Below are 14,018 nucleotides of genomic sequence, written 5' to 3'. Positions count from 1 at the left end.
AATTATTAAAACCCTTTCTCCCAGTTTGCAACAGGGCACATAATGAAAGCAAAGCTCAGTGCAGTGAGCACAGAATGTAGAACTTGTGATTAGTTGCTAATTCAGAGACCCACAACCATTCCAGAGAAGAAAACAGGAAGGAATTGCCAGCACGAGGCCACATCATCTGGATATGAGACACCTGTGCTACTGTCAGACATCAGGGAATGCTCCAGACATGCCACACATAGGGATGGGAATGATCTGTAGGATGATTGAAATGGATGATGCCCAAAATCCCGGGATGGCTCCTCTATCAGACACCCCCAGGCTGCAGGGGAAGCAGTGCTGGACTGAGACAAAGATCTCACACTGGAAATGTTTCACTGGGACAGGGAATGACCCCAAGGTGAGAGTGAGGCAGCAGCACCCCCAGGAGGTGACACATCTGTGTCTTTCACAGTAACTGCACAGGTGCAAAGGGGACCACAGGGAACACCCTTCCCAAGGATGGGGACAGACCATCCCAAGGCACAAACTTGAAGAAACTCTCCTGACCAAGCTGATTTTCAGTGCCAGGCCTGTTGTGCTGATACTACCATTCCTGTGGGGCGAAGAACCTGTTCCAGCTCTGTGAACAATCCCACACCTCCAGGGAGTACAGGGAGATTCACCTGCCCCATCCCCTCAGAAGTTCCACCTCCCGAGCCCCAAACCCAACCAGCACTTCAGGAAATGAACACATCTCCCCACGCCTCTGTGCTCCAGCATTAGAAATGTCATTTTTGGGGTCTGGATTTGGCAGGAGGCCTAGGGAGATGCTACAGGCCTGATGTGCATACCAGTGGAAGCAGGAGGGGCGTGGCACTCAGCATCCCCTGGAAAGCAGCAGGGCAGAGAGAGGTACCAGAACATCCCTCAGATAAGCAGAGCAGCATTTCAGCCTAAAGCTGAGATCTGTGCTGGTTAATACTGTGTGAAGTTAACTGAGGTTATAACCGTGTTCTAAGACTCTTCCCCACACATCCTCCTCCTCCTCCAAGCAAATGGAACCACAGATGGGAGCCCTTCACTTCCCAGCTCTTTTTGCACACTCAGTCCCACAAACACTAAAATTTTCTGTGCCATTCTTGCACTGCAAAATGCAGAGCTCAGGTCACTGCTGGCACAGGGAAGACTCGCTGCATCCCAGGCTGTGCCTTTGCATCCTCCCATCCCTGTGTGCCCAAGGGGACATTCCTGCCTTGCTACAACTGGGCACAATGTTCACTTCTGCTTCCTATTAACCAGACCATTAAACCTGCAGGCTGAAGGGGAGAGCAGTAAAGGCCAGGGGGTATTTTCACAGGGCCATTCCCAAGCACAGCGTGCCCAGACATATCCATGTCCCATGTGACACTGTCCCAGTGGGATCTGTAAACTCTGAAGTCCACGGGAAGGGCTCATCCAAAGCAGCACCCAGAGGAAAGTCAGTCCTGGGGACAGTCCTCTCGCAGGAGGTGAGCAGCTCATGTCAGGTACTGCACCACGAGGAACATGATGAGGCAGGTCACGGCCATCCCCCCCAGCATCAGGAACTTGTCCTGGAAGGCGCGTTTCTCGATCAGCCGCATCACCGTGTTGGACAGGCCCAGCATGTTGGCAACGTCCAGGATCTTCTTGTGAGTGCCCTGAGGACAACAACACAGCAAAGACACAATCACCCTCCTGCTCTGAGCCCTCTCAGTCCACAGTCCAAGAGTATTTCATCATTGGTGGTGAGTGATGGATTCTAATTCATGGAACTTCTCTCAGCCAACCATCCCTACCATTTCACAGGAGGTGGAAACAACTGGATGTTTGGACTAATTAATTCATACACATGAACAGGAATGTGGTTAAAGACACAAACAATCTGTCTGGACAGAGACAAGATAAAAAGTGTCTCAGAAAAATGCACTCCTTAGGGAGGAGTAAGAGTTCTCCTGGTTCTGTCCCAGTCACAGTCTAAAAAGAGCTTTGACCAAGGTTTTGAGCAGAGCTCCCCTTGCTGAAGCACAGTCCATACCTACAGAGACTGAGAAGGTCCAGACACTTGCAAGGCAAATAGCAGAAAAAATGCAGATAAACATGTAATTAATGCAATTTCTTGAAATCCTTCCACAGAAAATCACAGGGTGCTGCAGGCAGGACACCTGGTATTATTAGGAATATGGATCCCACCATTACATCAGCAGCAGGTACACAACAGGAATCCTCCTGCTTTATTTCAGGACAGTGGTTGGAGGAAACAATATGGAATACAGGCACAGAGATGTGCTCCAGGCACAGGCCAGGGTGAGATATTGCCCTGAATGGGGAGAAGGGAGAGGACTCAGGGCTGCAGAGTCCTCATGGCACAGGGGGTGAGAAGGACCCTCCCAGGAAAGCTGGACACAGACCCACCTGTGGGCAGGCAGAGCACTGAGCCACAGCCAGACACTGGCCAGGACCCTCCTCACACCCACGTGTGCACAGGAGGGGCTCTGCCACACCAGGGACAATGGACAGTCCCTCACAGTGACACCTGGACTGTCCCTGACAAAACACCCCACCTCAGGATGCTGTAACACTTCCTTCATCTCTGAGCCAGGACAACAGCACAGATAACCAGCACAGTGCTGAATTCCATGGTTTGACTTTGAAACAAAAACTTCAGCCTCTCTGCTTTAGTCCACATTATTTTTGGTCTCAAAAGAGTGAAAATTGGGAATTGTTTGAGTATAAACCTGACTCAAGATCAAGAAGGATCCTTGGATCCTCTCCAAGGACAGAATTTACACCAACTATATCAGACCCACATGCAGAAGTTTCTTAGGAAACTTCTAACTTAGGTTAGAAGTTTCTTCTAACCCATGAAACACAGATGTGCAATGCCAAACTACATCATCAGTGTCTTGTGTTCAAAGCAGTTCAGGCCCTTCACTGAGGTCAGGTTGTGTTTCTGCCAGTGCCCCCTAATCCATTTTCTCCAGTGCCCACAGCTCCTGTTAACCCCCTGCAGACTGCTCACAGGCTCAGCACCTTCTTGTCTCTGCAGAATCCTTTCTCAGTGCTTCAAAACAAAACCAAACCTTGCTGGGAGAATAGAAACCAAATACAAAGCTTTAAAATGAAAGCAAACAACAGAAAGGGAAAACTCTTCAATTCTTGCAGTCATGGAACAGTGGAATTGTACAACTGGATCAGTTAAAGTGACAATCTAGGAATACTCATTCCATACCTGCCTATTTATACCCAATATACACAAAGTTACAGAGAATAAAGCTATGAGTGTCCAAAGGAGGGACACGAGGGTGGGGAAGGATCTGGAGGGGCCATAGGAGCAGCTGAAGTCACTTGTTCAGCTGGAGCAGAGGGGACTGAGGTCAGACCTCCCCAGGGGCTGCAGCTCCTCCCCAGGGGCAGCTCCAGTGACAGGAGCCAGGGAAGGGCTGGAGCTGTGCCAGGGAGGTTTACGCTGTATTTTGGGAAAAGGTTCTTCCCCCAGAGGGTGCTGGGCACTTCCCAGGGAATGGTCCCAGCCCGATGCTGCCAGAGCTCCAGAAGTGTTTGGACAGCAGTGCCAGGGATGCCCAGGGTGGGACTGTTGGGGTGTCTGTGAAGGGCTAGGAGTGGGACTCAATGATCCTTGGGAGGCCCTTCCAACATGGGATGTTCCATGATTCCACATTAACCCACTTCTCTTTGTAAGCTGTCTCTACACCAGCTGCATCTGCCAGATGTTCTCAGGCAACAAAGTCTGTGTCAGTGTAAGAAAAACTGACACAAGGGGAAAAGGAACATGAACAGACATTTCCACACCTGCGAGGGAGAAGAACATCCCCCTGAACACCCAGGAACATGATGGCCCTGAGAGCACAGACTGTGTGTATCAGCAGCCATGGACAGACACTCAGCAATTCCCTGCTGCAGGGCTGGCCCAGAGCTCACGGGCCTGGCAAAGGCTGGAGAAGAGCCCAGGGAGACCCAGCAGGAACCAGGCAGTCACTGCCAGCAGAAGCAGCCACAGAGGATTGGTGTTACTACAAGAAACAGAATTCCCTCATCCCTGCAGGGCACCAGGTCCTGCCATGGCTCCTCTATGGCACTGCTGAGCTCTCCTGTGGTGGGATGCACCTTCTTCTCAGGAACTCTCCAGAATCCCTGTGCTTCATCCAGTCCCTCATGAGAGACTACCCTGGATCAGTGATTTCCCAGCTTGGAGAATCAACTCCAACTCCCTGTGTGCAGTGCAGGGACACTGATGAGTGGATGATCCAGGCCAGTGTGATCAGCCACCAAAGAAACCCAGTGCTCAACATGGTGGAGAAATGTCTACAATCCTCCCAGGGATGCAGAAACTTCAAGGAAAGTGCCCTTTCCAAAAAACATTCACAACCCAAATCTTCTCCCAGCACTAGTAATGAGTCCTTCCAGCCTTTTCCTCATGAGCTGGCAGCAGAACTCATCCCTCTCCCCACCACTCCTGTGGCCAGAGTGCTCAGCAACGCCATTCCTCTGCAAGGAACACTGAACCACCCACTGAGTTTTCTTCAAAGTTTTTCTAGCAATGGGCCTTGTCTTAAAACAAATCCATATTCACCAGGTCAGTGAACAAGTGACCTGAACCAGAAGCTAAACCTCATCTTAGAAAGAACTCAGCTTCAAAGTCTCCATGTAAGATCTGTGGGTGCAGGGCCTGGTCACCAGACCAGGGAGCAGAGCAGGAGCTGCAGCCCTGCTTTGGAGCCTGTGCTGGTCCTGTGCAGGGTTCAGGGAACACCAGGCAGCCTGGAGCCCTGGGGGCAGGACAGCAAAGTCCCTGGGCACACCAGCTCAGCTCCCCAAGCGCCAGCTGGAGTGCAGACCAGCCCTGTACTGCCTGCCACGCCATGGAGCTGCAGGTGTGACAGACCTGATCAAATCTAGGATTTATGTCATTAAAAATGCCTAAATCTGGCAAATACATCCCAAAACAAAGCAGTGTCACAAAACTGAGAACAGCAGTTATGCCCATCAGAAGATGAATAAAACAGACAGGCATTTCCCTACATTTTTCACAAGTCCAGTTTCTCCCCACTCACTTTTTATTAAAAAGTTTTTTGTATCCTTGAGCTTTTCACTCAGAACTGACCATCACTTTGAGCAGTCTGCAAAATAAAAGACAAACACTTGCTATGAAGAGACATGCAGAACTGCAGCTGTTATCAGCAGGGAAGGAGGGACTGTTGAGGTGCACTATCTTTATTACTAATCTTAATCTCAAGTGCTCTACATCAGCTTTGTGGCTGCTCTGAGTGATGCTCATCTGAACCAACATTCAGTAATTAGATTAGTAATGAAATACATTATCTTATTACTAATCTTAATCACAAGTGCTCTACACCAGCTTTGTGGCTGTCTGAGTGACGCTCATCTGAACCAACACCTCCCTGCCAGCCAGTTACTGCTCCTCCTGAATCTGAACAAAAGAACAAGTCAACCAAAGAAAAACAAACATAAAATTCAGCACTCCAGATGCTGTCCCGAAGGTGAAGGCAGCCAGCCCCAAGAGATCTTAAATGTATTACTAACAGGATGGTAAAATGCAAAGATTTCAAGTTGTTTAAATGAAGTTTGGGCCTTTCCAGCATCCTCAGCTCGGAGCAATGTAGTGAAACAACACATATATTGATTGTACTTAGCCTGATCAGCATGACAACAGAAAAATGTGGGGTCTTTCTGGTGAAAAATGATGCCCCCACCTTTAATGTGACTCTCTGGTCCCTCAGGCCCTGCAGGATGTTGGTGCCACTGCCAATAAGCTCATCCATGCCTCGGTGGGCACTCTGCAGGTGCTCATTAAACTGCAGGGTTTCGTCGATCGGGATGGTGGTGTCAGAGTCCTGTGGGGAAAGCAGGGACTCGGTTACCTGCTCACTCAAAACACAACATGCACCAGCAGACACGGCCAAAACCCGACAGGACTGACACAACTGGGCTCACACTTGTTTTTTTCATAATGATCTTAAATACAACATTGATATTTGAGTGAGAAGAGTCATTTAGAGAAGATAGGGAGGAAGCCAAAAGGCAAAGCTGAGCAGCTGCTCAACTGCAATGAGATCCCAAGGATGAAAAGAGCAAAAGCAGAGAATTTTTATGATCTCAGTAGGAAAGGGTACTGCAGGAGAGAACATCAAAGCTAACAGAAGGTGTTTAACAAGGTGTTAAACACCAAGAAGGTTTTTAGTCATTGATCACTGCAAGTGAAAGACTTGTGGAAGATTTCACACATTTCTGAGCAATGAAAGGCCCAAAAAATGTTTGGAAATGACATTCTAAACATTTACAAAATAGTGCAAATTCTTGGCAGTGAGGGCAAACAAACATGGACATGATTTCCTGAGCTCTGGCTCACTCATCACCCACAGCCTATTAAAAAAATAAATTAATATTTTTCATATTTTTCCAGAAAAGATGCATTCACTCAACTAGCAACTGGGAATCTTGAAATGGAAATAATGGAGTAAAACTCTAATGTGGACTGCACAGGAGGGCAGGGATGGGATCACCATCCAAAGGCCTCCAGGTCACTGTTCTCTGGCCACCACTCCATCCAGAGGGGCAAGGAAATGGCTCATTATTCCCACATGGTTTAGGGCAGGGACTGGGGCACTGGGAAGGGGCAAGTGTTGGGAACACTGATCACCCGCTCCAGGTGCTCAGAGCAAGAACCACCCAAAGGCAGAATTCACAGTCAGTTGAATGAATGGCATTCCCTCTGCCCAGCAGCTACAGGTGACACACAGATACAGAATGTGCTCTGAACAGACTGTCTGGTAAAAACCCCAAATGTTCATCTGAAAATGCCATGTAGGACCCAAGGTGTGGTGCTGCCCTGCCTGGGCAGGGGTTCTGCTCACAGGGGAGAAGGAAGAATCAGTGACAAAGCCCTCAGGGCACTGGATGAAGGGGCTGTGACAGAACAAACTGGGCCCCTGTGAATGCAGCACCAAGGCTCACACAAGTGTCTGAGCAGAAGCACTTAGATTTCCATGTGAATGGCTCTTACTCCAGATATTTAAAAACCTTCAAAACAGCAGATTTCATTTCTGTACAAGGGGGTTTTTTTTATCCACTATAAGGCAGCAATAAAAATAGAGAAGAAGATTTGTGACCTCCCCCCCAAGGAGACGGGATGGCACCAGAGTTCTGTTTTGCTGCTTGTGATTTTCTCCAGGTACAAGAAATGCTTTAAAGATAAAGACCATTTTTAAATCTGAATTAAGGCAAACTGTTCAGAACACTGCCACAGCTTCCAAAACCTGTTCTGGATGTTCCAGTGATTTACTTACACACTCCACTGCCATCACTGATAGAATAGGGGAGTATATGAATAGGAACTGTGGAAAACTGTAACCAAGAGAGGCTGATAACTGATAAATAGATCATCATTTTCCTATTAAAGGATTATTTTAAAACCACTTTTCTGTAGCAAGCTAAAAAGGAATACAAAGTAATTGTATCATCTATTATACCTTTCAAAAGCTGAAGGAGAAAATAACCCATTTGCTCTGTATTTTGCATCTGTAAACCTGCTGTTGCTCTTTAAAACTATTCCACTCACACCCCTTTTGTTTCTGAACAGCAAATTTTCCTGTAGGAAAACTTGCCCCTACTTGCAGGGAAACATCATAGTGTTTAAAAACAACAAATTGCAGTGTTTCTTTCAAGCCTTGTTTATAATTCTGAAATAGCCAACAAAATACCAGACATTATCTTTATGGCAGGCTTTGAGAAATGCATCAAACTGCCCAAATCTCAGTTAATTAGGATTGCTCACATTCTTTCTTTCTTGCCCTGACAATGACTGACAACACAGATAAGGAATGTTAGGTGAGATGCCTTTAACAAAGAAGGGAAATAAAGAGGGAAATCAAACCAAACTTTTAAAATAGTATTAAACAAACAAAAAACAAAACAAAACTCACACCCCCCCCACCCACCCAAAAAAACCCCAAAAAAGACAAAAGACTAACTTTTCAGTTGCAGAAAAGTGAAATCTGAAAGCAAGCCTACATTATTCAGAGCAAAACTCCTCCACAAATTTGCACTGGGGGGACTTCCCAATGGAGGAACAAGGATAGGTGGAACACATCCATGTTATTACAAACTTCTGACTCGTTTCTAGGCAAAAAGCAAGGGCTTTGTCCCAGCTGTGTGATCTGTGGCTACACTGACGTTTGCTGACACCTGCTGCCAGTGGGGTGTGTTAAAGTCAGGCTTTTCACAGACCTCAGGATCTGGCAGACATTTTGACACAAATCCAAGTGAAATGCACACTTTGGCACCTACCTCACTGACCCTTTCACAACTGCTATGTAAATCCATGTGGAACTGCACTGGATAAAGCAGGAACAGCAGCTTCTGGAGCCTTTTCCTGCTGCCTTAAGAGCCCAGCTTTTCCTCCCGAGAGCTGTACTTTTCCCTACATATTTTGATTCCTCTCTACCTTTCCTCAGACTCCCAGCAGTGCTGTTTACACGGTGCCTGCCTCCCCCCTGCTGGATGTGAGCTGCAGGAGCCCAGGGAGCCTGGGCAGGGATGTTTATTTACGTTGGTGGTGAAGGTACGGGCCAGCAGCTCCTCGCGCTGCCGCTCCTGCTGCTCCCGCAGGTACCGGCGCTGCTGGAAGTTCCTCAGGGCTGTCTGCAGGTGCTGCACGTCGTATTTCAGCTGGTCCACTCGCCTGCAAAGCACCAGCAGCACAAAAACATTCTGCTTTTCCTTCACCAGCAAAAGAGCATCTTAAATTAACAGCAAGGAATAAGAAGGAATGATGGGTTCTACTTCTCCACACGATGCAGGACATTCAATGCGAGGCTGAAATTCCACACCTGCATCTTCCCTGTCTCATTGTTCTACCCCACTGGTGATTATTTCACAGGTGATTTTTCATTTTGATCAATTATTTAGCCTCCAGGATAATGACAGAATGTGAAGCAGAACTCCTGAGCTGTCTTGGACATCCTATCCCATGGATTGTCTCTTCAGGTGTTATGTAACTGTATCCATTCCTCATTTAACACAGATTTGGGAAGAGGATAGGATTTGTACAGGTTTTATTTTATGATCCCCCCCTTTCACATAAAAGATGATGCTTTCCAGTTTCTTTAATTAGCATCATGTTCTGAAGTTTGAGGTTTTATTAAAAGGAGCTCAAAAGCCAGTGGGCAATACAGAAGACACTTCAGACATCTCCACTGGGCTGAAATAAATCATGTCCAGAACTCCACTGGCCCTGATTAAATGATTGATAAAATTTAATGTTTGATCACCAGACTATTCTGGTCTAGTGGAAGGTGTCCTGCCCATAGCAGGGGTTGGAACTGATCTTTAAGGCCCCTTCCCACCCAAACCATTCCAGGGTTCTACAAAGAAATCAATGACTATTTGTGATACTGACCTCTTTCTTTAATACAGGTGACATGAAATCCACCCCTACTATCTGCAAGGGCATTTTGGACTAAACATTAATAACTGAGCCACAGAATTAATTAAGAACAGCAAGTCCTGATGTCTGTGGTCCAACCTCCTGCCCAAACTATTGCTCACTTTAGAAACCTCGTTATTTCAGTCACCAACAGCTTGGAAAATGGCCCAGAGAAAATGACACCAAATGGAGGAATTTCACTCTCTACCTCCACAAATGCTATTAAAAGCAATTGACAGAGAGAGCATCCAAGTGCATGTTCTGCTCATCTGAGAACAGAGCCATAAATCCATCACCAGTGTGGACTTGATGATCTCTGAGGCCTTTTACAACTTCAATGATTCTCATGATCCTGGGGTTAAATGTAGGAAAGCGATTTTGCCTCTGTGCCTCAATTTTGCTGTTGTAGAGCACAGAGATCAGTTATGCAAAGCATAAAGATTTCACACAAATCAAAAGGCAAAGGGCTTCAATAAATTTAATTAAAATAATTACAAAGACTACTCTGTACAATCACAGCAAAGCAGTGAACTCACAGTTTGGCATTCTGCCTCTTGTTGGGAGGTTCTTTGCTGGACAGGATTTCCAGACGTTCCAAGTTGCTGAATATGTTGTCTATTCTTGCCTGAATCTCATTTTCTACCACTGCAAGGAAATAAAAACAGGATTTGACTTGAATTAGACCACTGCAATCTGATGAAGGCAAATGCTCAAAAGCATTCAAAGCAGTATGTAAAACCTGAGAGATGCAAATCTTTACTGGATGAAAATAATCAGGTAACTGAGAACTATAAATATAATGAAATGTCACTCCTTTAGCTCAGTAATTTGATATTCTCACCTTTCCCTCCTCCTCTGAGAAGGCAGCTAGGAAAGCCCCTGCTCATTCCACACATCTGAGCCTCTTTCCCCCTCAGCTCCATGAATTAGGATTCCAAGCCCCCACATTCCCCCTGCAGCCCCTTCCTGCTCTCTCAGCAGGATTTGCTGTCACAAGAACACAGAGAAGCATCATCAACCACCTGCCAACTACTCCACACATCAGGACTTCCCAGGAAACACAGAGAAGCCAAGAGCACACACGACCTCATCTTTGCCCCTGGATCTCACACAGCCACAGAGTGACTGACTCACATCCAGAGACAAATCAATCAAATTGTCCTAATCTACCTCTCCAGCATTTACTGCAGCTGAACTCAACACAGGAGAGCTGACAGACAGCCACAGCAACTTCTGTCACACCAAACTGCACCACTACAAGTTTTTCTAAGTGAGAAGGGACTATTTGCTCAAAGCTGGAAAAGGCAAACTGCAAATTTGATTTCCTGGCCATTATTCCTGCTCTTCAACCATGGATAATCCTGTTTTCCATAAATTCTGAAATACACAGTAGTATCTTAATAGAGAGAAAAATATATACATGTATTTATTCATTTATTAACTATGTAAACTGGTCAACTGACTGTAAACTATGTAAACTACATAACCCTATCTCTTGAAATGCTCTCAAGCAATAGAAGCAAAATGAGAAATTATACTAATTTTCAGGACTTTCAAAACCACCCCCAGAGAACAGCAGTCTGGGAAGTCTGGCATTGCAGAAGGAGTAGTACAACCACCACAAAAACCACAACCAGAATTAGCAAGTTGCTATTTTTTGATAGGAAATTTATCACAGCCCTGCCTAGGGCCCAGTCATGCTCCACAAATCTGTTTAAGGTAAGAGAAGTCAGTGAACATGTGCAGAAATGCATCCAGTCAATGCAGTGCCCTTTCACCTCAGAAGTTCCTGGTGAAACCCATCATTAGTGACTCATGCAGGAATTAAGGGTTCAAGCACAGGTCCAAAATACATGTGCCAATTCTGCACTGGGGTAAAATGTACTGCCACATATATCAGAGCATTTTATTGTTACAGCCATTTATGAGCACAAGGTTATAGTCCAAATTGACTGAGGCAATTTCAGCTCTAATGGTTCTGCACACTTCCCATCGCAGGTGGAATTGCAGGTTCTGACTCTGATGCAGCAGGAATGTCAGGAGCATCCTGCTCAAGTTCCTGCCCACAAAATCACAGCACCTTCCACAGAAACCGCACTGAGCATCTTGAGGGAAAAGTTGCCCATTGGTGGGTGCTGAGGGAACAACAACACAGGCACAGTCACAGCTCTGAGCTTCCTAAGAAGGAGCAAACCAGCCCAGAGATGCTCTCAACCTGCAGCTCTATCCACACCAGGGTGTTCATTGATTCAGGGTGTTCAAAAACCCCCATGAGGGCATCACTGTGGGGGTTTGGATCTGTTTGTGCTGAAGGTGCACAGACTGACCCTGACCATGAGCTCCAAAACCTACAGCACCAAAATTCTGGCATTCTACCATGGCTTTAAAGAAGCACCCACAGCAATCACTCTCTGTCAGTTAAAGGATTATAACAGGAAGATGAAGCAAATTCTTGTCCTGTCTTTTCTGCTCTATCCTCATCCAAAACATCACCTTATTGAAATGAAACAGCAACACGATTTCAACGCATTCTGAATTGATGTCTCAGCAGCTGATCACAATGACTCAGGAGCTAAATCTGTTCCAATAATGACTGTAAACGCAATGGGAAGGCATACAAGGTTAAAGATGCAAACTAACTCAAGTTCCCTCATCACTTACAGTGCACTGACTCCTTGTCTGAGGTCTCCAGGCGCCCCATGTAGGACTGGACCTCATGGACCTGCCTGTCAGGAGAGAAAATGAACACAGAAATCAGTTATCAGCCATAAAATCATTTCTCAGCACCTCACTTTTCACTGAAATGCCCTTTTTAGAACAGCACAGGAATCAGCAGCACAGAGCAGACAACCCATTCCTGACCACCAGCCCAGGTCCTCAGCAGGAACCAACTCCAGGCTCTCACCTCAAGCACTGGCACCTACAAAGTAACTTTATTCTAAAACAGAAATCAAGATGAAAATTACAAAAAGCACAGAACAGCTTTTCTACAAGCAACAGCTGTTCAGCTTGGTCTGGAGATGACAGTGGGGAGACACCCAAGAGGAGAAGGGAAATAAGGAATGATTTTCACTGTCTCACAACATGTGAATTCACAGGCATCAAGTGAAATTAAAAGCTTGTAATTACAAGAAAAAAAACTACTGTGGCTGGACGAGCAGTAGCATAGGAAAAGGAAAAAAAAATACTGATGGTTGTTAAATTCTTCTGGAACTAGATGGGCTTTAAGGTCTCTTCCAACCTGAACCATTTAATGGTCACAAAATAAAGTACCACAGAAATGGGAACAGGACAACATCAGTGCCCATACCCATAAGAGCTGCTGTTCCATTCCTGCATTCCCAGAGCTCCAACAGGATCTCCTGCTCTTCCCTACAGGGTCACTCTGTATCATTATTCAATGACAGAGAAATGATGATTCAATGCAAGATTCAATTCAAGTCTCTTAGCACCCCACCTCCCCTAACAGAGCCCCACAAAGATGCAAATTATCACGGAAATTTGGAATATCTACTTAATTGTGTCCTTTAGCCACTTTCCCGTGAGTTATTCCATGTGGATTAGCAACAGAACCGCGAGAACTTTTGCCTTATTCTGCAATTCCCACAGCACAGCACTCCTTCCTCTCCAGACTGGCACTACCTATGAAATGTGGGATTTATCCTCACGAGACGATTTAAACTGCGGCATACAGACCCCTCAAACCCTGCTGCAAAAATCCCTATAAACGGGCGTGCTTTAAATAAACCTCCACCACTACGCGGGAATCCCCGTTCCCGGGCCCGGGGCCGGCAGAGCCCTCGGGGCTGACGTGGCACAGGCGGCCCGGGGCTCTGCTCCCCCGCTCCGGGAGGGGCTTTTATGGGGAAACGCTATGAAAGGGGGCTGGGATTTGTGGGGTGTCGGCCCCAGGCTCCCGCACACCGGGCCTGGCCCACAGACACTCGGTTTGCGGCTTCCCCCGCGATCCTTCAGACAACTGCTGGTTTGAGGGTACGGCCCCTCACACACCCCCCGAGCCTTCACACACCCCTCAGTCCCTCACGCACTTGTTGGTTTGGTGGTACAGCCCTCACGCACCCTTCACTCCCTCACGCACTTGTTGGTTTGCTGGTATAGCCCTCACACACCCCCCGAGCCCTCACGCACTTGTTGGTTTGCTGGTACAGCCCTCACACACCCCCCGAGCCCTCACGCACTTGTTGGTTTGCTGGTACAGCCCCTCCATCCGGCACCGGCTCCGCTCCGCACACGTCGCCTCCCGCCACTTCCGGTCCCGCCCCCTCTCGCTGCTTCCGCTTCCGCCACCCCCGGGCCGCGGTCCCGCCCCTGCGATATCCCGCGCGGCCGCCAGGGGGCGCTGCAGGACCGGCGTGGCGCGCGCGGGGGGCGGGGCCGGGCGGGGCCGGGAGAGGCCGGGCCGGGCTCGGGCAGCGCCGGGCTCGGGCAGCGCTTCCCACGCAAACCGTCCGTGCTTGTCTCTGTCCGCAGGGTTGGGAGCAGCGGCTGCAGTCACTCGGCACTGTCAGTGGAAGGGCGTCAGCTGCGAGAGCCGCCCGGGGTC

At 47.5% G+C, this 14,018-nt stretch overlaps 1 protein-coding gene across 3 annotated transcripts; it reads right to left on the bottom strand.

Annotated features, from left to right (window-relative positions):
- Positions 1-1,072: 1,072 nt before the first annotated feature.
- Positions 1,073-13,736, bottom strand: GOSR2 (golgi SNAP receptor complex member 2). 3 transcript variants are annotated; one of them, XM_083877376.1, is made up of 6 exons: positions 13,604-13,620; positions 12,116-12,180; positions 9,991-10,099; positions 8,578-8,710; positions 5,724-5,864; positions 1,073-1,649 (listed from the first exon to the last, which is right to left on the bottom strand). In XM_083877376.1, the coding sequence occupies exons 2-6, from the start codon at positions 12,153-12,155 to the stop codon at positions 1,488-1,490; spliced, it is 585 nt and encodes a 194-aa protein (XP_083733502.1). In that variant the 5' UTR covers positions 12,156-12,180; positions 13,604-13,620; the 3' UTR covers positions 1,073-1,487. The 3 variants fall into 3 exon arrangements, with proteins under 3 accessions (XP_083733502.1, XP_083733503.1, XP_083733501.1); XM_083877377.1 differs by lacking the exon at positions 13,604-13,620 and adding an exon at positions 13,554-13,564; XM_083877375.1 differs by lacking the exon at positions 13,604-13,620 and adding an exon at positions 13,654-13,736 and having other exon boundaries at positions 1,074-1,649.
- Between the last annotated feature and the right edge of the window lie 282 nt (positions 13,737-14,018).

The sequence above is a fragment of the Zosterops lateralis genome (assembly GCF_965231275.1).
Source record: "Zosterops lateralis genome assembly, chromosome: 24".
Classification (NCBI taxonomy): domain Eukaryota; kingdom Metazoa; phylum Chordata; class Aves; order Passeriformes; family Zosteropidae; genus Zosterops; species Zosterops lateralis.
Note: the sequence above shows the minus strand (reverse complement) of the source record. Positions and strands in the feature narration are given on the sequence as shown.